Below are 25,050 nucleotides of genomic sequence, written 5' to 3' on the forward strand. Positions count from 1 at the left end.
CACAGTACTTGTTTTGGTACGGATGAAAACAACGAACTGGAACAGACAATGGGCCTCATTACAAGTTTGCCGGTCCGGTAACAACAGTACCAGTGAGCTTGCCGGTACCGTTGTTACCGGACCGGCAAACTGCATTTTTCTCGCGGGTGCCTTCCCGCCTGCCAGGTCTGACCTCCCATTCCGAATGAGTCCTATGGGACTCGAATGGGGAGTAATAAATTCTGGCGCCTGGCAATGGGGAAATCCAGGGGCCGATAATATTCTGCAAGGGTGGCCCCACACTCAGGTGATATTCCCTCCTACTAAGTGAGGATATATAATATGTACTTAAACAAAAGGAAGGAACACAAACAATGATCTGTATCAAACAATCGATGTACCCTCAGATCGTGGAATCTCAAAACAGCCACTTAGCAAATATGGGCTGCATTCTGTGTTCTATGTATTCAATAACAGTGTTACCAAAAATAACATTTTTAATATATTATTCTCTTTCAAGCACAAGTAATACAAACATTTAAAAAACATATACACATCACATAGTCATACACATGTTAAAATCATTCCACCTCACAGTATCGAAAGTTGCCAAATACTCGATCAACAAAAACAACAATGGCAACTTAATTATTCTTATTCTCCATTGTGTAAACAAGCCCAACTTATATAAGTTTCTGTCCTGTGTTACAGGTAACTGGACATTCATCAGGGGCAGAAGTAGTCCTGTGCTTCAGGTGGATCTCTCCTATTCATACACCAGATTCCTATGTCTGAGGGTACAAAACTAGAATGTATTACTACACAGGCATTATGGGTCTGATTAATCAACCTAGCCAATCCCTAATCACCAATAGGGTGGACGGTATACAGTAAATCATATACCTGAACCAGTAGTCGGAAGAGGTAAGTGTCTTCGACCTTGATAGCAAAACCAATTCTTGCTCTTCACTAATTTAGCGGATAGGATTCATTTAGAGTACCTAGAACCAATTATAAAGACTGTTCCAAAAAAATTCTGAATTTAGACTAGAGTTTAGTGCTTTTATGCGCAAGATACATTTGAGAGAATTCTTTGAAGATCAACCAGCCAGTATATATACTAATTTCAGTGGTTTAAGAAATCCCTCTACTTGGTGCCCCCCGCATCACACGTATTCACCTGAGTCTGTGGTTTTTGAAAAAAAGGTTTTACAAAAACTGAGAAAGCTTGAAACCAAAGGCATCCCCAAGAACTCCAATTTGAGTCAACAAGAAATTGCCTTACTGCTAGGTCTGTGTAAAAATGATAAAATTGTCATCCGCCAGGCGGATAAAGGAGGTGCGATTGTCCTTTTCAACAAGAAGGATTACATCGAAGAATGTCATAGACTACTGGCAGATAACATCAGCTACCAAAAAATTGATCAAGATCCCAGTCCTGCACTCATGAAAATGATAAAGGAGAAAGTTGACAAAGCAGTTGATTTACAACAAATCAGTAAACATGAAGGAGATTACCTAGCCAGAGAGACAGTGAGAACCCCTAACTTTTACATCTTGCCCAAGATCCATAAAGATATGGTGAGACCCCCAGGAAGACCTATTGTGTCTGGCGTCAATTCTATTTTGGAACCTCTATCCAAATTCGTGGACTTTTACTTGCGTCCTTTTGTAATGAAAATGAGAAGCTACGTCCGAGTTACCAGATATGCCATTGGGAAAATTGAAGGATTTACTTTTGATCATACCAAAGACAACTTATTTGCCTGGACATACAATCTCTTTACACTAATATCCCACAACAAGCCACACTTGAAGTTGTGGCGGAGGCATTATTACAATGTGAAGATAATCATCCTGTGAGCAGCGCCTTCATTTTGTGGTGTGCAGAAACAGCGTTGATGAACAATTATTTTCCAATTTTTGGGGCAATTCTATCTACAGGTAGAGGGCACGGCCATGGGTGCAGCCATGGCTCCAAATTTGGCTAATTTGTATGTGGATATGGTGGAACAAACAGTGATCTATTCGGAAATCAATCCTTTTAAACATCAAATAACACAATGGTTAAGATACATCGACGATGTGTTCATGGTATGGCATGGTTCTATTGATTAAGCTAACAACTTTCTGGTATGGTTGAACAATCAGAATAGATATCTGAAATTTACAGCCTCCATGAGTTCTATAGAGGTGAACTATCTGGATTTGACAATTTACCCTCAAAATAACCAACTATGGGTGAAACCGTTTGTAAAAAGTACTGACAAAAATGCGCTTCTACATTATAAAAGACATCGTGCCAAGCATGTCCGTGACAACTTGTCCTTCGGGCAATTTTTACGGCTGAAACGTAATAGCAGTACAAAACATGACTATGAAGTAGGTGCCAATATGTTAATGGACAAACTGATTGATAGCGGCTACCCTGCCAAAATTGTTAGGCAATCTGCTAAACGAGCTTTCAACAACAATCGGGAAGCTCTTTTTGAAAAGAAAAATACCGTTAACCATGATACCCCATTGGTGTTTGTCAATACCTTCAGTAACATGTCCTACAAAGTTAAGAACACAATTTGTAGGAATTGGAAAAAGACCATGAATAGCCCACTGCCTTTGGTAGCTTTCAAAAAAAGCACAAATATCTTGTCATGAAGAATGATGTACATAAGACTGTCAGTTCCGAGGGCGCTCAAAGCAGGTTGTGGGGTCTGCCCCGAGTGGTGGGACACCATCCCTGTGGAGAATGCGTCATGTGTCCTTTTACACGGAAAATGACTTCTGTTAACCTTGGTCTAACTTCAGAATGGACATTAAAAGAACATACAAACTGTAAAACTGAAAATGTAATTTACATGATCAACTGTCCATGTGATTTGTTGTATATAGGTAAGACCAACAGAAAGTGCAAGACTCGTATGATCGAGCACAGGAGCTGTTTGAAAAACGGTATTGAGAAAGCACCCCTAGTTAAACATTTTGCAGATAAAGGACATACATTTTTGGATTTTGAATGGTGTATTTTAAGAGATTAATGGGATATCCCAAGAAGAAATCAACATAAAATTGATGAATCTGGAACAGAAGCTTATCTTCCTTACTAATAGTCATTTTATGGGACTTATAGGAATATTGAGTGGCATAATATCAAATAAGTAAGCCACCAGTTTTGGCTCTCCTCTCTGAGGTCAATAGTGTTGCACCTACTGTTGCTACCTATTGAGGGAGACGCCAGCATCAATTTCTCGAAATTCAGAACCATGGAACAAGATGTATGACATTGTTTGTTGTTCTAATACATGATTTGTATATGTATAAGCGAGGGCATTGTACATAGTTGTTCGTCCTCTAAATAGGAAGAACCCACATTGTTTGGTGTGGTTTGCTTTCCTTTTTTCTCTGACATGATCAGGGGCAGATGGCATTGTTGTGTTTGCTTGGTGTAGGGGTCCCTTTCTGATTCATAGCACTTGGAAGTGACTTACAAGTTTACTAGGGTGCACTTTTTCCAGTGTTTTTCCCCCCCGTTTACTTCCAGTGTTGGGAGTACTTTTTCCTTACCTGGTATGGTTGCATAGCAACTACGTAATAATTGTGGTGTTGCAGCCTGGTACTAGTGATTGCCTATGTCCGGCCTGTTTGCGGTGAAGCGTGACGTCATCATGCAACGTTTAGCGTGATGTCATCACACAGCTTTATTGACGCGTAGTAGGGGTTTTCTAACGGTTGCCAGCCGCGACGAGTGTGTATTCCGCCGACTTTGGGTCTGGACCTTTGTACCCTTCCTTCTTTCCAGGAGAGCACCAGCCCCTGACTAGGGAAGAGTTTGAATGTGGGGTAATGTGTAAACCGAGTCCCAAGATGTGGGCATTTGGATATAGATTATTTGTGCTCATATAGTGACTTTTTACTTACAAAACGAGAGGCGTGATACCCCGTTCTTGGAACACCCCTTTTTTGAGGAGGAGGAGGCTCTTTTTCTTCATGCTTCAATTCTAATGCTCATTGGATGTGGCCGCCTGAGGTGTGGACTGTTAACAGCAGGATGAGAGAGGTGAGGGTCCTCTGTTTAGGTTCTTTATGGGTAGACCATTTATTCCATTGAGATTTGGAATTTACCGTGACCTCCCCTTATTTTAGGCATCAGATGGCCTGTTGAAAGGGACGCATTTTGAAGCTTCTACTGTGATAGTCACGTTTAGGAGAAGAACAGCATTTTACATCTGAGGGTGAGCTGTTTTCACTATATGGGGCTTGTATTCTTATGGGCACGCCAGAGCCCCTTGTTGAGATGAATTGGCATGACTCCAGAATTTTTTTGACTAAAGAACAGTCTTTATAATTGGTTCTAGGTACTCTAAGTGAATCCTATCCGCTAAATTAGTGAAGAGCAAGAATTGGCTTTGCTATCAAGGTCGAAGACACTTACCTCTTCTGACTACTGGTTCAGGTATATGATTTACTGTATACCGTCCACCCTATTGGTGATTAGTGATTGGCTAGGTTGATTAATCAGACCCATAATGCCTGTGTAGTAATACATTCTTGTTTTGTACCCTCAGACATAGGAATCTGGTGTATGAATAGGAGAGATCTACCTGAAGCACAGGACTACTTCTGCCCCTGATGAATATCCAGTTACCTATAAGACAGAGGACAGAACCTTATATAAGTTGGGCTTGTTTACACAATGGAGAATAAGAATAGTTAAGTTGCCATCGTTGTTTTTGTTGATTATTTGGGAACTTTCGATACTGTGAGGTCTAATGATTTTAACATGTATATGACTATGTGATGTGCATATGTTTTTTTAAATGTTTGTATTACTTGTGCTTGAAAGAGAATAATATATAAAAAATTATAATTTTGGTAACCCTGTTTGTTATTGAATACATAGAACACAGAATGCAGCCCATGTTTGCTAAGTGGCTGTTTTGAGATTCCACTATCTGAGGGTACATCAATTGTTTGATACAGATCATTGTTTGTGTTCCTTCCTTTTGTTGAAGGAAATACAGGGGCCGCCAGGGCTGTAATGGCCCTGTATTTTCCCATTGCCAGGCGCCGGAAAAATGTGCAAGTTCGGCGGCAGTCTGCCGGTTTTACCGGCAAGGATACCGCTGAACTTGTAATGAGGCCCAATGTGATGCAGACAATGGTGCATATAAAGAGAAACCCATAAATGCCACCCAGTGTAAATGACCCACAGGATACATAAATGTTTCATATTATTTGAAATTCCAAGCATAATACATTCTCGTAAAGGAAAGTAGAATCTTGCTCCTTCATTTTCAGGGCATTGTCATAAACTGTTACAAGGGAAAATTAGATTTGCATTCGATATATGGGAAGATCCAACTGTCGATAATATGAACTTCTGCATGCCTGTACGTCTCACCATTGGTATACTAGAAGTGTCGGTGGTTTTGTCACTTGCGAGGGTCTGTGCTTCCATCAGTATGCTCTCCTAAAAAAAAATGGACATGTCAAGCAACCGATTCCGAAAACATTAGGCTTCTTTTGAAGGGCACAATGGCATTGCTTTCTATGGTCATAATTACTTTATTTGAGGCTCCATAAACCGGGGACCGATGTATAGTAAAATGTGGTATAGTTAAAACGTAATACAATTGGGAAAATGTGCAAACTTTATTAAGACACATTTACACCGAAAGCACCAATCCGTTCATGAAGTTACCTTTTCAGTACCCCATCACCTAGAGCTAATTCATCATCCGGGACTCACCTGAGGTAGCATGTGAATCAATTGAGTTGGAATTGCATTTGGAAGCAATTTACGAAATGTTCTGGGTAGATGCTTTTTTGTGGACTTCGATTGGTCGTACATATCGTCTGTAAAGTGCAGGATGCAGATGCGGAATCGATTGGCCCTCACGTCCTGCAAGACATTCTGTGCTCTACTTTCAATCTCGTCCACTGCAAAACTACAATATCGAACCTATCTTCTTATTAAATTAAATCAATATCTTTCGGAATGTATGCAGGAGTGTGTCCTGATGTTTGACATGGCTCCTAGAAGGGCAACCGAAAACCATACAAGCAGGCATTCTAGAAAAATCTATAAGATCTGTGTAAAAGAAATATAAATAATTACAAAAAAGTGACCTGTATGCATGGGATTGATGCAAGAAAGATGCCAATGACAATGGACATTGATGAAATGTGCTACATATCGAGATCCAAACACGTGAAGCATTAGACAATGGTAAAGTCATTGAGATGAATGAACATTACACTACTGAGTACATTCGGTTGAAATAGATAGAACATTTTAGATCAGAAATAGATGAATATAGAGAAGTTAATAGGTGACCTGCCCTTACCTTGACAAACAATTGGATTCAGCAAGCAGAGGAGCTAGTAGCAGGAGAACAGGTAGCATGATAAAGAGTTGCCTTCCAGTGCTCAGAGATGTTCTCCAGCAAAATATCAAGGGGTTTATAAAGGATTTGAAAAGTGGGTGTGTATGTGAATGTGTGACATGTTTCTGACAGGGTCTGCAAAAAGGGGAGCCTGGAGACACTGGGTCTGGGGAGGCTGTGTGAACAATGGCCCCTGTGCGGAAGATAACTTTGAAGTGTAAATGGTGTTTGGCACCTTGGCCGTTCCCACCCTGCCAGCCCCCTTGGGAGCGTAGGGCCACAGGTTGCACCTGCCATTGATACTTGGGGGAAGGGGGGGGGGCTAGTGGGGGGGATAGATGGCTGGGCATGAGGTGTGCAGAGGAGGCCCGGAACACTGCTGATGGGAGACACACTTGGGTGGATTTCAGGGGCGGGGTCTGCGTGGGGGGAGCTTGGAGACACTGGGTCTGGGTGGGGAGGCTGTGTGAACAATGGCCCCTGTGCGGAAGATACCTTTGAAGTGTACATGGTGTTTGGCACCTTGGCCGCCCCTCCAGTACTGTAGTGGGTTATAATGGAGGGGGCATGGATTGTTACAGAGTAGGTGAGCGTAAAAGGGCACCAACCTTTCTTTCATGTCCCTCATAGACTTGCCACCAGCTGGCCACACTTTTATTTCTCTCATTTGTTTATTTTATTTATTGTCTTATTTATTTTATTGTTATCCTATGTACGGCTTTGCCCCTCCCCCTTTCTCCCCGCACATTTCCCCCCCGCCTCCTCCCCTGCACGATCTCAATGTCACCTGGCCTAGTAAAATCGTTCTCTGTTTCCCCTATTTTCCCCCTCCCTTGCCTCGTCGCGCAATGAAACTCTTGTGTATAGGCGCGTTAATGCCTTATCATAGACAAGTGAGGGTGTCTTTGATTCACTGAAAAATTGAAATTCATAAAACCTCATTTGTATTTTATTTTGTTGCTGATGTTGATGGCACAAATATACTACAAATTGTATACTTCGGGTTGCAGCACAGTGAGTGAAAATCCCCTGTACTGTCTGCTGTCACTGGGGAATTTGGCGCGAATGGCTCCAACGACACAGGCGGGTATTACCCGTTGAACGAGGAATCCAAGCCTCCCATAAAGCCACCATGTAAATGAACGGTAGGCCACCAGCCTGTATCACCTGTGGAAGAGAAACATACATACTGTATTAAGTGTACAAACCTTACTTGTAAAAGCTCCCTGTATCCTATGGCATTGTTGCCCGTACAAAAGTTACTTCATGGATCAATGAATTTTGGGCATTACAAAAGTGAACACACATGCAATCCATAACGTTTGGGACACAGAGAAATATTGTTTCTTAGTTGAACGTGAAAGACACATAAGATGAACACTGTGATTTCCCAAAAGCACGAGAAATGTATTCAATTGGCAGACTACATTCATTAGGCAGTGATAGATCAAAGTTACGACAATATAGGAGACAAACCTGAAATGTTAGTGGGCTCAGTGGTCAAAATGACATCACATCTAGAGTACACTTACTCGTTACTTGGATTGCGAGGCAGAACTGTTGCGTGAAGTTCGTGCATAAGCACCAACATAATTCTCAACACGGACCTTTTGAGGCAGGCTGCCTTGAAGTCATGCAGCTCGGTAACGCATAGCAGTGGTGTCTTGTTCCGATATGTAGGCCAAGCATCCACAGTTTTCTTTGCAGCATTAGTTCTCCTCGGTTGGCATGACCTTGCACCGATTGCAGGTACACCAGGTGGAAATGTCTTCCATGCGACAAGGCTCAGGCTCCAGTGGTTAGTCTTTCCAGCTGTCGTCCGATGTCCCATTGTTTTCCGCATGTTTCTCTAGGAACTAATTCCGCCTCTGAATACTCCGGCTCGTACTGGTAGGGCTGTATCGTTGCTATTATGCGACAAAATGTTTAAATCAAACACAAGTAACGATTTGAAATCAAATTTAATGCTAGTATAAGTATCTGTCTGCAGGGGCTCCGTGCAATGAAGATAGCTGAACAGAGCAGAAACGAGTCATAGGCTATATAAAAAAAAAAGACAGAACGATTGAAAAAGCAACTCTGTTGTATGATGAGAAGTGGTCGGTTTATACTTATTGAGGAAAGAAGTGTCCTGCCATTTCCATGGAGACACGTCATTAGCTGGCGTACAGAGAACCTTGACACAAGACGTGCATTCACGTTGTGAAATGGGCCGTACGCATCTAGTGAGGTCAGCTTCAGGGGCGGGTGATATGATTTAGTCCCACGAGGGCACTTGAACTTAGGGCGATGCAGCACCGGATAACATTGGCACAAGATGGCTGCACCCCGCTCATTGATTTTTCATGTGTAAAATTGAGGAAAACTAAGGTAAGGTGCATAGGCAATGTTTTTACGATCGATGAGTTTGCTTAAAACCACATGCCCAAACGCTCGGGACAATAACATTTTTGAGCGCACTATTCCTTTAAACTAGTTGCAGATCTGCAGAAGAGATGAGCGGTGTGCGGTTGTTTATTGTCTTAAAATAGCACATAGTGTAGCAAAAGTAAGTTTTCAACAGCCCAGCCAGACACTCGAGGAGAGGCTCTGCATCCACCTTAGCCCCAACAAAGGAGACCTTGTCCGCGGCCGGCTCCGGTGCAAGGGCGATCCACCTGATGTTTTAGTTCCTTGGTGTTCCATGGGGATGTGGCTTGAGGGGCTTCTGGAGGCAGCAACGGCTGCAAAGGATTTGATGCCCGAACACCTGCGCCCTGGATTGTGGCAAGTGGTCAAATCTTAGTGGGTCATCTGGGACAAGAAAGACGCACATTGAGGTGATAAACATCAATCCATGACAGGATCAAATTTAAAATTCTTATGTTCACACATAAATGCATATAGAATAATGCGCCAGCGTACCATAGCAACCTGATCAGCAAAACTCAATCTAACAGACCCATTCGGTCATCTTACACCAGCATGCTCATCACACCTAGATATAGAAGACAGAAAGCGGAAGGCTCTATCTTTCCGGTGATAGCAGCCAAATTATGGAACACCCTCCCTACACAACTAAGAAACGACTCTTCCCTCTGGTCGTTTAGGGAAAATCCAAAAACTCTACTAATCGGGTCCGACCTCTCAACATTCTCCTTGCGCCTCAGCTCGCCGTTCCTTGGTGACTCTTCTGCCGCCTCCAGAACAAACACTGTTTACATAGCCTTAGCCATTGTAACAGCTGTTATCTTCTGTGTTTAAGGCAGTATGTAACTTTTGATTGTGTAACGGATAAGTATTCCTACTGTTTAAGTCAACATGTAACACTTGAAAGTCTAACATGTACGTAGTCCTACTGTGTAAATGCATGACCTAGAAGCTCTAAAATCGTGTAACCATATTCTTAAATATCAGCGCCAAGATGCCTATGGGTTGTGTGCGCTTTACAATTGTACAAATAAATAAAATAGATCAGTCCATATTTCATCCCAAAACCCTTTCTCGTTCCTTCCCATTTGCCCTCACCTTATTTTCCTCTTCTGCTGTAGCTTCACCATTCCCAGATTAAACCGTCTCATTTAATATCAACACACTTCCCTGCCCTTCTTTCCAAACTTTTCAGCTCCAAATTCGAATCCTAAGCCCCTGCCGGTTAAATTACCTACTAAATTGGAAAATACGGGTCATTATTTAAGTGAAGGCACAAACCCTGGCTCCCAGCCATAACCCCCACTTAACATTTTACCCTTTTAAACTAAATAGTGTTGATCGTGTATCCACACAAATGTTGGTGGCCCGCGTTGCATGCCTACCTACTTCTGTGAACACTGGGGGATTCTGTTTCAATTAGTAGTTATGTTGCAAAACACATGCTTTTTGTTCCATTACCAGGCTTTTTTGGGCATTTCATCCCAGGGGTGCGATTGGAGTCAGTGGGGAGGGTTGTTTAGCAGGGTATTATGAGTTAGTTCCCCATGAACTCTGCGGGACTTAAAAGAAGACTGAGCTTTGGAAAAGGGTTCTTCAGCAGGCATGTGTGGCGAGGCAGGTAAGAGCGTTGAGGGACCACGACAGGCTTAGTAGCAGGCTAATGCATTTGGTTTAGCTTTGAAAGAGGATTAGAATTCACCATTGTGCCATTTTAATATTTCTTTTACTATTTCTCTACTAGGTAATAAACCAACAAGGTGTTAAGTAACTGAGACCATGGCATCTGCATCGGGGGAGTACTCCAGGATATTGCAGGAAGGTGAGTTCTGCAGAACACGGATAGCAGTAGAGTACTGTCATAACACTCAAGTTTTTCATGCCTCTTAGTTTGGTGGCAAAGTCCGGGATGCTCTTGACTGTACCTTAGATTTAGTATGTTCAGATTGACGCCTCTACTTTTCCATTGTGGCTGGTTTGTACTGTTTGAGGGTCTTTTTTTAATGGTATGGGTGATGCAGTTTGCTTGTGCGTTAATATCTTCTGCTGACAGTTTGAAGACTTTCCACTGGGTACCCTTGGTTTGCATGCCATAAAGAAGTAGAGTGGGACTTGCCAACTCCGGATGGTCTAATCTTGTGGTGCTTTCTCTACTCACCTGGAACTTTGTACGGATGTGCTTTCTCTCTCGAAGTGAGACAGAGTTGGGACTCTCAAGCTGGATGAAGCAGTTTGATGTATATATTCTGAAGCCTTAACTGTTGGCATGGTTTGAGAGCCTTTGCCATAAATGGATTGGTTGTCCAAATGTGAGCTTTTCGTCACTTTGTCTGGCGCCATTTAAAATCTTTTTAATTTGCTCTTGCCATTTGCATTGCCTGGGCAGTTGGAGATCAATTTCCTATCTCCAGCTGTACGTCTGGCTTCATCTCTCACATTTTTCTCGTTTCACTTTTATGTACCGCTCTTGAACCTGCTTTCCTCACCTCATACTCTTCTCCCCCTGACCCATATTTGTCTCATTTTCATTTTAGACAGACGATTCTGCAACTGGGAGGTAGCGATATAACAAAGGGTATACCACAAGACTACTTTATTTGGTACGTTTATCACACCCATGCAGTTTCAAGGCAAAATAATGAGTTTTTGATAGTGAGATGAGAGGACTATTCCGATCATGGCCTTAAGACCCACTGCATTGCCACAATCATGCAACATGTTAAGTCCCCAATACCTGTGTTGGTAGTGTTAGCAGTGAGGGTGTACTAAAGTGCAACCAGAACAAAAAGGGAGTAGTAGAGACCGGCCCAACGTAATTGGGGTTACAGCAGTGCGACCGCTCCTAAACGCACACACCACAATCAAGTTTCTTACGACTTAGAGGCATATGGTCGACTTATTTTATCTGTCATGATTGCATGCTTTGGGAAACCCACAAAATGAGTGTGGTGGAAGAGCATGAGGAGCTATATTCTGAATTGTACAGTGTGAGGAGTCGGGAATGAGACGCAGATGACTCCTGGTTTGTCTGAACTTTTATGAAATGATAAAAGGGGTTGGAAAATCACTTTCTTTCCCTATTCTGAGGAGTTTCCCTACCTCAACCAAAACTAATGTCTGTCCTTTGTCAAGATGCCGAGAGCATAAATATGTCCTGTGTCCGAAATCCTATCCTGGCCCTCACACAAAAATGTACTCTGAAGTGCAAAGGATATATTCTCACAACTGTTCAAATCCAACACAAAAGGAAAAATCAAAAACAAAAGATCCAAGTGGACAATGTTCATAGTTCCAGGGAATTGCTCCCTTCCCCTGTTTTTCTTTTCTTCCAAAACGAAAAGTTCAAACAAAGTATAACCAAGTTCCTTATAACTCTTGATGTGTTAATGGTTTCTGAGGAAATGGCTCCTGTTCCCCAAGTTTCCTTTCACAATCAAGACAGTTCAATATCTTGAGGCTATATGTCTCGCAGGTCACATTGTATGTTTGTCAGGCTCTTTCCACAGTCCTAACCATTTACAATCTAAAGGGCATGATTCTTCTTTGAGATTCTCCTCCTACTATTATTCATCACACTTGCTTGACTTTGCCTGGTATACCTTTCTGCAAGTTCTTGGCGGCACACTCTTTCAATTTATTTGGCCTGGTATACTCTGAGGGGTCGGAAGCATGAGGTGGACACAAGGCGAGGCATTTTGGTTGCTACAGACTTTTATTGAAATAACGGGTTAGTGAAAACTCCTTCCTGGCCCTAAGGCGAAGAGATGTCCCTACCCCAAACAACCTCAAACAAAGCGACTGGTGTTTGTCAGGATGTCAAATCAAAAGTGTCCACCGTCCTATGTCCAAACCTATTTCTGCCCCTTACACTCAAAACTAAAAATAAGGTGAAAAGATTTTTTTTTTTTCTGTTGAAGAAAACAAAGTTCCAAAAATAGGGTGCCAAAAGAAGATCCAAAACTAAAGTTCAGGGGTGTCTCCCTCCTCCTGATCTTTCCCAAAGTTCTTTATACCAGGCGGGAGAATTCCCTCCCACCCAGGTTAGTTTCCACACAGTCCTTCCCAGCCCGTCTGGTACTAAGACTATGAAGCACAGTGAGGATGTTTTTCTTTATGGGTGCGGGTCCCAGACTCGCACTGATAAACTTGTTTCACTATCCTGCCAAGTCTTTTCTTAAACATCATTTATACAAAAGTAAGAATACTGCAGTTCTTCCTGAGCCAACCACAGTGCCAGGAGAGTGGCTTCCTTAGCCTGGACTTTCCAGTGCTTCCAATACTTCTGCTACTTTCACTGCTTTATAGGTGCCCAGCGTCTCCCAGCCCGTCCGCGTACCATGTTTCCCAGTCCGTGATTATCTCTGGTCTTCCCGGGCGCCTGTGATCTGCTTTGGTGTTTCCCCTTTTCTTTTCATCTTTCTTCAAACTGTGGCCACTGTTCACTGCCCGTCATCCTCTGATCGGTGGGGATCCTTCACCCCACATATACTGACCTTCGAGGAGGCCGGGAGTGTCACTGTCTTTGCTCTGTTAGCGGTCCTTCTCCACTGGACCGTCTTGGCAGCGCCCAGGGCATGATGGGTCTCTGGTTTCTCCAGAGAAGTTTAGCCTTTGTCCAGTCCTTTGCAGAGGAATTCGCCTGGACTTCCTCCAGTTCTTGGTCCTTCATTGGCGTGCAATGGTTCCCCCTTTATCTGGCAGAGTCTCTGGTTCACAGCCCCATCTCCTGCAGCACAGCTTCCCTGCTCCTTGCTCCTCCAGGGAGGAATAGACCTCCCTTCCTGGTTTCCTTCCTCTACTTCTACTCCCTTTGGACCAATGAGCAGCCGGCAAAACTATACTGCTCTAGACGGTTCTCAGGAGTGCTCTTCCTGCCTCGCCACCTCCTCTGTCTCAGTACTTGTTTCAAGTCTAAACCGCTCATGTTGGTTCTGTGTGTTCTTTATAACTCATGTATCTTCCTCGTCCCAGTAGGGATTATTGTGCTTTGTCCAGAAATACAGGAGGTGGATGATTGGTATGTAGTATGAACATACCAAGCTCCTCTCTGAATATTAGTCGTGGAGGAGGCTCCCACCAAAGAAGGGGGTGACATCAAAACTCTCCTGCTGGGTCTTGGCTGCACACTTTCACTTTCTTGCAAATACTTGACTTTTCCTTTTACTCTCATGCAGTTTCTTCTAAGCACTTGGCTTTGACAACACTTGGTATATTTTGTTACCCAGGCACATCATCAAATGTCTATCTGGTTTCCCCTCTTGGTGTCTACCAAGCTCGTATAGAGGTTCCCAGACCCACTGTCTAGGGCTTTTGTTCTGACGCCTGACAGTGCTTCAGCGTCCCAACCCTTTCCCTGGGCTCAAAGGTTCTCTTTGTGACTTCGCGGCGTCCCTAACTGTTGGATGTTTCTCTGGCTCTTGCGTTGCTTTCCTCCCTTGCCGGCACCTCAAGTAGGCGTTAGGGTTCGGTCTGCTTTCCAGTTGCTGCAGTGGTCCAGAAGCATGACTCTTCCTCGTGCTTCTTCCCGATCTCCACAGAGCCTCCTCGAGTGCTTAGCTTTAGGACTGGTTTTCTTGCTCTGTGTAGCTGCTTGGACTCCTGCATGGCCCCTGGTACTTCGCTCTGCCTTGCGCAAGAGAACTCCATGATTCTCTCCCTGCTATGGTTTTGAACCATGCCGAACCAATTGAATTTCGCCAGCAACTAGACTGCTGATCCTGGTTCACATTAGGCGTAAGCCTCATTGCTCCTTGCCTCTCCTTCATCTCGGTTGTTGTTACACTATTCCTTATGGGATATTGGCGAAACTGAGGATGGATCTTGTTGGGAGTAATCATCACTGTTACAAGCTTCTTCCTCATCCCAGTTGTCGATACAGTATTCTTTGGATGATGTTGGGGAACACTTGAAGTAGATTTGGCAGGTGGTTGAGAGAGGGTGTAACAATGTCATCCAGGCATGAGGAAGGAATGGAAGATCCCTAAAAGGAAATGAGAGGATATGTGACTTTGTCCAATGATGTTGTGTCCTCCCCCGAGGATTGTCTTCCCCCATGTGGTCCTCCCTCATGTAGCCGCCCCAGGGTCCGATTGGGTAGCGGCTGCCGTCCCCTGGCCACATGAAAAGAGGCTACCTCAGGGAAAGGAGTGATGACATCATCATATTCATCACATGCGCTTCCCCTAATCCTGCTGGTTCTCCCAGCATCTATTGGGAAACTGGAAAGGAAGCATATGTTCTCCTGTTCTCTTCCTTTTCAGTGTTCTACCGTGAAGCAATAGGGCTGCATATCTAGGAACCAGCGCATGACTCGTGCATTGGTGTCTTTACAACGGCTCATCCATGTTAGGTTATGTTACTTGGCATTTATATAGCACTCTATATATCATTGGTATGACCTCAAAGCGCTGGTAGGTTGAACACCCTCGGGAACCGTAGTTCTGGTCAGTAGAGAGAGTGTCGTAGGGTGCGTGAGTGCACCAGATGTGTGCAGCTGATGTATTTGCCGGGTGGTAGCTGCATCCTAGCGTTGGGTGTGGTGCTGGAGAGATGAGTTGGATGTGTGCAGTCTGGTGGGTGGCCACCCAGACTGGGCTCTGGCTGCGTTAGGCCTGAAGGACGCATATGTGAGCGACTAAGCCGGAATATGCTCGGCTAGATGCGTTTTATTAGGGCGATGAGGTGTTCATGGGGTAGTATTCGTATGTGAACAGCTAGGCTGAATTAATCGGGGGGGGTGGTATAGCTGTTTTCTAGTTGAATGATGTTGTATAGTAGAGAGTAAGCGTAGTGATGTAATATGATTATATTTAAAGCGTCCGAGATCAGGCACGTGAGCAGGTTGGCAGGGAACATAGCGACACACTGACACATAGGACAGGGGCTGGGCTTCTACCGACAGGAGGCAGCATACGCATATATAGCAACGGCATGGGGAACAGGAAAGCAGGGTACACAGTGACACACGAGTGGGGCATGGTAACATTTACATTCACATTTCTATCTAGATGCGATTCAAGCTAATGTTCACAACTCCACCCAAGTGTGGGACATGCTAACATTTGCATTTCTATCTAGATATGGCTCAGGCTAATGTTTGCGACTTCATCGAAGTGAGGTACATGCTTCACCCACAAGTCCATCCAAGTGTGGGGCATGATGACACTTGCCTTTCTGTCTAGATGCGACTCAGGCCAATGTTCACAATTTCATCTAGGTGTGGCACATGTTGCTATTCACAATTCCATCCAATTGTGGGGTATGCCAAACAATCACATTTCTGTCTAGGTGTGGGACATGCTGGGACATGCTAAAATTCACATTTCTATCCACATGCGACTCAGTTTAATGCTCATGATTTATCGAAGTGTGGCACATGCTAACATTCACAATTCCATCTAGGTATAGGACATGCTAACAATCACATTTCTATCAAGATGCGACCCAAGCTCGGGTTCATCTAAGTGCGGCACATGCTACCATTAACAATTCCGTCTAGGTGTGGCACATGCTAACAAGCACAATTCCATCTAAGTGTGGGACATGCTGACAATTCCATTCTATCTAAATGCAACTTAGGCTAATGTTCACGATTTCATCTCTAAGTGAGGCACATATTACCATTCACAATTCCATCTAGGTGTGGGACATGCTACCATTCACAATTCCATCTAGGTGTGGGACATGCTACCATTCACAATTCCCTCTAGGTGTGGGACATGCTAACATTCACATTTATATGAATGGAGAATGATCAGTAAACAGTATAAACATTCTTCCTGTATGATAGTACTTAAAGTATGACACTGCCCACTTTATGGCTAAGGCTTCAAGTTCAATTGTGGCATAGTTCTTTTCTCTACGATATAGTTTTTGACTAAGGTAGAAAATTGGCTGTTCGATGCAATTGTGATCTTGGGCAAGATTAGCCCCTAGTCCAATATGTGAGACGCATGTCTGATAAATTCTTTACTGAAATTGGCCACTTTAAGTACCGGCTCATGCACAAGATGTTAAGTTCTTCGGGACTTCATTTTAACTTTTGAGGCTTTGCGTTCTTAAGTTCATCAGTGAGGGGGGGAGGTAATAGAGGAATACATAGGAGTTAACCGCCTATAATACCCCACTAACCTTAGGAAGGCTCTCAAATCTATCTTTGCCTTGGGTTCTGGGGTGTCTTGCACAGCATTTACTTTTTCACTTTGATGTTGAACAAGTCAATTTCCCACAAAGTGGCAGAGGTACTTGACTGCTCACTGTGCCAGGTGACTTTTTTTGGGTTGGCGGTAAGGCTGGCTTTCCTTAAGGCTCGGATGACTAAATAAAGACGGTGCATATGTTCTTCCCATGACTTACTATGAATAATGATGTCTTCAATATATGCTTCACAAAAAGTGGAATAGGGCTTAAGGACCTGGTCCATTAAACTTTGAAAGGTAGCTGGTGCCCTGTGAAGTCCGAAGGGTAAGACCCTAAATTGGAACAGGGGTGGAGAAGGCTGCCTTCTCCTTGTTTTCCGGAATGACAGGTACCTTTTTGTCAGATCAATCATGTAGAGGAAAACGGCGGCTCTCAATCATTCACTCATATCGTCAATCCTTGGCATAGGATAACTGTTGAATTGGTATACTGATGGCTGGCTCACACCCTGACACAGCCCCTTCCATGCTCCACTCTGCTATATCTGATGCTCTTGATGTTCATGCCCTTGTCATGAGGATCTGCTTGAAGCGCAAATCCAAGTGCAACTCTTGGTATGACTCCTCGTCTCCCTTAAACGCAAGTGCAGGGTGGCTGAGAGAAAATGGCGTGCTTCAGGTATATCCTCTGACAAACTGACCTGCCGCGTGCTCCAAAGGCAATACCGGCTCTGTGCGCACCAGGAAGAGAGCCCACATCTAAGCCCGCGCTGCATCGAAAAAAAACCTTTAAAATCTGCAAGGAGCTGGCCAATCTCTACCTCTCCCGTCCCCTTCCAGGCCCTCTGCACGGCCCTGGCTTCTCATTTCATTAGTAAAACTCAGGACATCCTGTCCCCTCTCTCTTCCTCTCCTCCTTCTCCTCCCTCTACTCTTTCTCTGGCTCTTCTTTGGCCACATTTCCTCCCTCCTTCTCTGCCTTTCCCCTGTTCTCCTCAGACGAGGTTTCTAGACAAGTCCGATCTGTAAAGGTCTTGTCAAAACAGGTCCACCCCGGTTCCTCCAAAACCATCCCGGACCACATTGACACCCTGGCTCCTGCTCTGGCTGATTTCTGCAACCACTCCTTTGTCACTGGAGTCTTCCCCTCCCCCTGAAGCACTCCCTTATGCGCCCATCTGCCGACCCTTTCTGCCCTGCTAACTATTGTCCAATCTCCATCGCTCCTTTCCTGGGCAAACTCCTGGAATAGTTGGTCATCTCCCAGCTTAATGTTCTCTCTGAATCTGTTGGTTGTCTCCTTGACCATCAGTCTGGCTTCAGAGCTGCCAGAAGCACGGAAACTGCTCTCCTGAACATCCGTGAAGACCTGCTCTCCAACCTCGATTCTAACACCCCCTGTGGCCTCGTCTTACTTGATCTCTCTTCTGCCTTTGACACAGTCAACCATGCCATCCTGCTCATCCGTCTCTGTGATAACCTGGGTATTACCGATCAGGCCCTGGCTTGGCTGGCCGCCTTCCTCTCCGATCGACCCTGCCAGGTCCAACTTGGGTCCTTCCATCTCTACCTGTGGTGTTCCCCAGGGGCCCAGCCTCTCTCCCTGGCTGTTCACTTTCCTTCTCTCCTCACATCTGACGTCTCTAAAAAGTCACACTACCAGCTACACCTCCTCAGAGGTATTCTTCCTTTCCTCTCCTTCCTCCAGAAGCTCACCGTCTCCAGAGCTCTAGTTCTCTCTAGGCTGGACTACTGCAACAGCCTTTTTCTAAATCTGCCTTCTTCTACTCTCCGCCCTCTGCAACTCATCCAAAACAGGACTGCAAGACTTGTCATTGGCACAGGGATCCCATCTCTCCAGGACTGAAATCTCTGCACTGGTTCCCAGTGGCGGCGAGGATTAAGTTCAAAACCCTCTGCATTGTCCACAAGGCCTTCTGGGGCCTGGGACCCCAATACCTCCAACTCTCTCTTCCCAAATATCTTCCTTCTCGAGCTCTTCGCTCATCTGCCTCCAACTACCTCAGGGTTAGTCGCTTCTACAAGCAGCAAGTTGGTGGTCGATCTTTCTTCTGCTGGGGCCTCCCTCTGGAACAGCCTCCCTGCCTCTCAAACTTGAGGAGAACCATCTCTGGTTCCGGAAGCCACTCCAGATCTTACGCTTTGCTTCGGCTTTCTTTCCTCCTCTCCCTTGCTGATCTCCTGGCTGAAACTGCACTGGTTACCTGGCTACTCTGATCTGGGGCCCCTACCAGTTGCACACCTACACTGCCTCCCTGGCAACTCTTGTACTAGGGGACTGTTTCTGTATCCCTACAGCCCCTACAAGCACTAGACGCCTGATGTCTGCACTTAACCTTGCACTTGCCACCAGCTGGCTGCACTTTTATTTATTGTCTTTATTATTTTACTACTATCGTATGTACTGCACTACCCCCTCCCCTTTCCCCCTCCCCCCCCTCCCCTGCACCTGCGCGATCTCAATGTCACCTGGCCTAGTACGATCATTGTATCTGTCTTCCCTCTGTTGCCCCTCCCTTGCCTCGTTGTGCCTTGAAACACTTCTGTATTGGTGCATTATAAATGCCTTTGCATATCATCTGTGTTTACCTTCCTGACGTCTATACAGAACGTCCACGACTGATCTGGCTTGTCAAAGTGTACCATTGGGGAGGATCATGGATTCTGGGATGGTTCAGTAATATCAGAGTGCAACATCCTCTCCACTTCCTGTCTGACCACCTCTTTTCTTACTTCAGGGAACAGATAAGGTTTTAAATGGGCAACCTTCCCTGGGGTAGTACGGATGTAGTAAAAAAAAAACTTTTACCCTTCCTGGTTCGTCTCTGAAGACCTCTGGAAACTGGTCCAATATATCTTGTAGGTCTCGTTTCGGGGTTGGCAATAAATTGGAAGGAATCCAGGTATTTTTATTTTATTCCACTGCTAAGAGACTAGTCAGTACTAATGTGGTGGTCTTTACTGGGTACTTAAGTAGACTTATATGATAGATATGGGTCTTAACCCTCTGTAACGTTAGGAAACTATATTTATATGGCCCTGTTTGTTCAATCGCCTCATCAGGTCCATGCCATTTAGCAACATCTTGTTCTCAGATGTTGATAAGAGAAAAATAACCATGTTAAATATAAAAGTACCTCGGTAGAGCCGTTTTTATCATGAACGGTCTTTTGGGTCTCTTGGGCTTTAGCCAGATGGGTTTGAACTATCGCTCTCACAGTAGCCATATGTTCTCTCAGGCGATTGGCAATTTGAGTGGTAAGTGGGCTTCCTCCCTTTCCTCCCATGTCTCCCTTAAAATGTCAAGGACAGCCAAAGGTTCTAACTATACAATAACTCAAATGGAGAAAGCTCTGTGGAGGACTGTAGAGTTTTCTGGACAGCAAAAAAGGCCCAGGGTATCATAACATCCCTATTTCTGACGCCGGCCCCAGCACATTTCTGCAGGGTATTCTTAATAGTCTTATTGAAACTTTCCAATAGCCGCTGGTTTGTGGGTGGTAGAAAGAGGTCCTCAAAATTTTAATATGCAGTATCGCTTTCACCTCTGCCATTAACTGACTCGTGATGGTAGTGCCTTGATCAGTGAGGATCTCTTTCTGAAAACCAACTCATGAGTAAAAGGGATTAAAATGTTTCAAAATGTGTTGGGACATGTTATTACGTATTGGGAAAGCCTCTGGGTGTCGTGTAGCATAGTCTACAATTACCAAAATGTAACAATGCCCCAACCTAGATTCTAGGGACCCAACTATGTCCATGCTTATTCAAGTAAAAAGTACCTCAATAATAGTTGAGGGTTGGAGCAGAGCTGGAGTAGTTATTTGGGAGCAAGTCTTTTGACACAAAGGCACAGGCAAGGACAACATTTTTTTTTATATCTACGTAGATTCCAGGCCAATTGAATCGATTTAGTATCTGCACCTGTGTCTTGGCTGTTCCCAAGTGACCCCCTGTCAAGTGGGAATGGGCAATCTCTAGTACCATCTTTTTATGGCTTTGTGATGCATATAGATGCCTTCCTCTAATCCACGGCGATGCACGCTGCCAGTGGGGGACAATTAATAAATTAATGGATTCTGTATAAATGGATCACAACAACAATGGTGTTCCGTTCTCGCAACAGTCGTCAAACCAGGATTCGTTCCCTGTTTCGTTCCCCGTTTGCTACACAAACCATTTCATTGATAAAGACCATGCTCCTTAGTGTTCATGGGCTCAATTAGTTCTAGTTGGTTATTTCCTGGGTTTGTTTTATCCTGCGTTACTAGTTGATTTAACTGGTAACCCATTGATCCCAAACTCCAGGTTCAAGGCTGGACACTTTAAGCAAACGGGTAAGCTTTTACCTTGGCGCACTGAACCACCTTTTGCAGTTTCATTTGTTTTATGTTTGGGTCTTGTCTCCTTAACTCCAGCTCCTGTGCCCTGGTTATCGCCATCTCGGGAAAGGGGAATGGGGGGGCTGTTCAGTAGTACTCCTGCCATTAGGGTACTGCCATGCCGTCAATTTGTATTTCACTGGCTGGCCTTTTCCTTCAGGGTTGAAGTGCATTTATTTTTGTTGCTCCCGAGCAATCTACTCCTCGACATCAAGAGGTCTCTGAGATTGTGAGAACCATTTTGCCTCTTTAGTGTGATGAATCCAATGGAGTCCTCAAACATTTGCCGGCGGTAACCTCCTCTCATCTGGACAGGGGATGGCAGCCGCTACCTAATCCTGACCCTGGGGGTGGCTGTATGCGGGAGAATCGCTTGGGAGGAAACCGCGTCTGGGGAGATGTCATGGTTTCATTGGATGAGACCTGGTATCTCCCATTTGCACATGAAGAAAACCCCTCGATACCAAATACTCTAATGGCTTACTGCCATACATCTATACCTCGCCTTTAGAGAAACCTTTTCCCAAAATCATTTAGGCCAAACTTCCATCCCTTGTCTAAAAAGAAAAAGCTCCAAGAATACCTTTTTCATTTCCAATTCACCTCCATATAGAACTGGCTTAAGGACAATGTTGACTCCTCGCACCAGCCTTGGCTGATCTCTGCAATCTGTCCTTTTCCACTGGAGTTTTCCCAACTGCCCTTAAGCACTCACTTGTGCACCCTCTGCTCAAGAAACCCTCTGCCGACCCATCAGGGATAAAAGGTGGCACACGAGAGCACTCTACCAGCAAGGCAGACCACACAACGGGAAAGCTATCCAGGCATGGCAGTTCAAGAGGAGGGAAAAGCCAGCAAATATAGAGAGGCTGACAAGGTGAGACGCAGCCTTGTCATTTCCGAACCAAACCCACGAAACTCTGCAGAAGGCATCGTAAAACTGCGGACAATGGATCAAGTGTGTTGCAGATGTCAAACGGTACACTGAGAATGCCTAGGCTGATGAGCAGGACCGAGGGTGACTCCTGGTACCGGCCTTGACTCCAGATATGAAGAAAGCCAAGCGGTTCATCACAGCCGGTGAATCGAGGAGAGAACTGATGAAGAAACCGAATTGTGTTGAATGAAAGTGGCAAGGTTCAAAGAACTGTAAATCGTTAAGGGAAGACCAGCTGCAGAGGGGATAGGCACCACGTTGGGTGCTCATTCAAGAGACTAAGGTTGATCCTGTGTTCATAGAAACTGCAAATACCAGAAGGCTGTAGCAGAGTCGCCAAGACAGGTCAAACTGGTCATACAGGGGTCGAAGCAAAACCCTGTACAGTCGAAATTCTTTGACCAATAAACCATTGAAAACACAAGGGAAGTGAATCCTGCATTAAGAAGGAGCAAAAGGAATTGAGAGGTGGCAAGACTGAAGCTGAAGGAGGCATGCCAATATGAGAGGGGGGGGGGGGGAGTCTAAAGTCCCAAGAAACAGTGTGTTGACAAAAGTGAACCCGGCAGAGGGATGTCCACTGAGAACTGTTCAAAAAGACATCAAGATTTGTGAATACCAAGGAGAAAATATCTTAGCAAAAGCCAGAGTGAACACAACGGATAGAGGCAAATCGTCGCAAGGGGTCTGCACCCGGAAGAGGGGGGATCCCGGGGGTGAAGGGATGTATACTAATTGACCTTTTCACAATTGATCTCGGGAGAATTGACCTCGGGAGAATTAACCTGATTTAAAAGGACTGCTCATCCCACGCCCCCCCCCCCCCCAGAACTCCCCACCCAATCCCCTTATATTTATAATCCAACACCAACCCAATACATATATAAAATGACTAACATAATATAAAGGTCAATTGTGCAGAAGCTCAATTAGGGGCACTATAATTGGGTCAATTAGGACAAAAGGTAATTGTAAAAGGTCAATTGGGGTAATACCGGGGTGTAGGTATCACCCAGTGTACATTTGAAAAGGCGTTATTGAGTATAAGCCAGAGTGAACCTGACGGGGAGGGAGGCCGATATTCAATAGGGGTCTATGTCTGGAAGAGGGAGACCCAGGAGTGAAGAATAATCGGCTCAAGAGTAAATGGAAAATAACCTTTTTGTTTGTCATATTTGAATCTATCAGGCCCTCGGAAGCGAGGAAGTCAAACACTGAAGGTCTTGATAGCAATAAGAACTTGTTTTAGGATCCGAGACCCAGAAGAGTGGGATCCAGGGGGTCAAAAAGAATCGCCCATCATCCATTTGGAAGGGACTTTGTTTATTTGTTTTGCATCCGGTCCTCGAAGGCAAGAGACTTTTAAGAGTAGAGACTTGACCATCAATGGCATTGATTTCAAACACCAGCCTAAAAATGCAAATTGTGGAAGACCACAACTCGACCTGTTGGGCATTATGGTTTTTGGGTTTTGTACACCTACTCGTGGCCAGGATCTGTTGGGAATACTATTTTGATCAACTAATCTGGTAGTTTTCTGTACATGTTTCCTTTCCAGTTCCTCTTGCCCGACATCACAGATGGCACAGAAAAAACACCAGGAGACTTGGAGACAGGTCACTGGTGTTTCTTTATTAAAATATTCTAGGCTCTAGGGCTGTCCCTCTCTAGTTTCCTGTACTTAGCCCCTTTATTACTGCTGAATGGTAAACCCTACTTTCTACCGTCTGCCTTAGACTGAGGATTCTCTGAAGAATGCAGGCTCACTAACTGCCTCAAAGACTTTATAGCTTTCTCTACTTTCACCAAGGGTGTCTTCTAGTTGGAAATTGGTATTGTGATTAACACTTTCTCTTGCGTTCACTCATGCTCGCCACCTTTCTTTTGTTCTTTCTACCTACCCCACCTCTTTCCCCTCCCTCCAATCTGCTCTCCACTCCGCCCCGGCTGCTGCTCTCCAACCCCCCCCCTCCTGGCTGCTGCTCTCCACTCCGCCCCGGCTGCTGCTCTCCACTCCGCCCCGGCTGCTGCTCTCCACTCCGCCCCGGCTGCTGCTCTCCACTCCGCCCCGGCTGCTGCTCTCCACTCCGCCCCGGCTGCTGCTCTCCACTCCGCCCCGGCTGCTGCTCTCCACTCCGCCCCGGCTGCTGCTCTCCACTCCGCCCCGGCTGCTGCTCTCCACTCCGCCCCGGCTGCTGCTCTCCACTCCGCCCCGGCTGCTGCTCTCCATACCCTCCCACCCCCCACCACCACCCACCCACGCTGCAGCTCTCCATCCCCCCGCCACCACCACCCACCCAGGCTGCAGCTCTCCATCCCCCCTCACCCCCCCCCACCACCACCACCCACCCAGGCTGCAGCTCTCCATCCCCCCCACCCCCCCACCACCACCCACCCAGGCTGCAGCTCTCCCTCCTCCTCCCCCACCACCACCCACCCAGGCTGCAGCTCTCCATCCCCCCCACCACCACCCACCCAGGCTGCAGCTCTCCATCCCCACCACCACCCACCACCACCCACCCAGGCTGCAGCTCTCCTTAACTTAAATGTCCGGATGGTGTAAGGCCTAACTTGCCCTATACAAAGGTGGGATTTCCCAACCTAAATAAACTAAGGATATTCTGAGTCAGTAAGTTCAATTTAAGTCTGTCTGTGTCCAAAACCTATACTTGGCCTCACAACTAAAGCTAAACAATGTCCATGGATGTCAGTAATCGTGGAAACTGGCTTCAAAGTAAAGTTCTGAGCTTCTTCCAGTTCCTGGCTTGCTCTTGGCTCCCTTTCGCAAGTTCAATACAGTT

General features: G+C 45.2%; 1 protein-coding gene across 7 annotated transcripts in view; it reads left to right on the top strand.

Moving 5' to 3' along the window:
- The window catches only part of HAUS4 (HAUS augmin like complex subunit 4), an 845,169-nt gene that overhangs the window by 202,954 nt on the left and 617,165 nt on the right, over positions 1–25,050 (top strand). For 6 of the 7 annotated variants that reach the window (XM_069633843.1, XM_069633842.1, XM_069633844.1 and 3 more), the window contains one exon: positions 10,516–10,593. In XM_069633843.1, the coding sequence (XP_069489944.1) occupies positions 10,551–10,593 (43 nt within the window). In that variant the 5' untranslated portion in view covers positions 10,516–10,550. Of the gene's footprint in view, positions 1–4,666; positions 4,686–10,515; positions 10,594–25,050 lie in introns of those variants that run through there. The other variant, XM_069633846.1, reaches the window with a different exon arrangement.

This window comes from Ambystoma mexicanum, chromosome 13 (genome assembly GCF_040938575.1).
Source record: "Ambystoma mexicanum isolate Mex_15411 chromosome 13, UKY_AmexF1_1, whole genome shotgun sequence".
NCBI classification, from domain to species: domain Eukaryota; kingdom Metazoa; phylum Chordata; class Amphibia; order Caudata; family Ambystomatidae; genus Ambystoma; species Ambystoma mexicanum.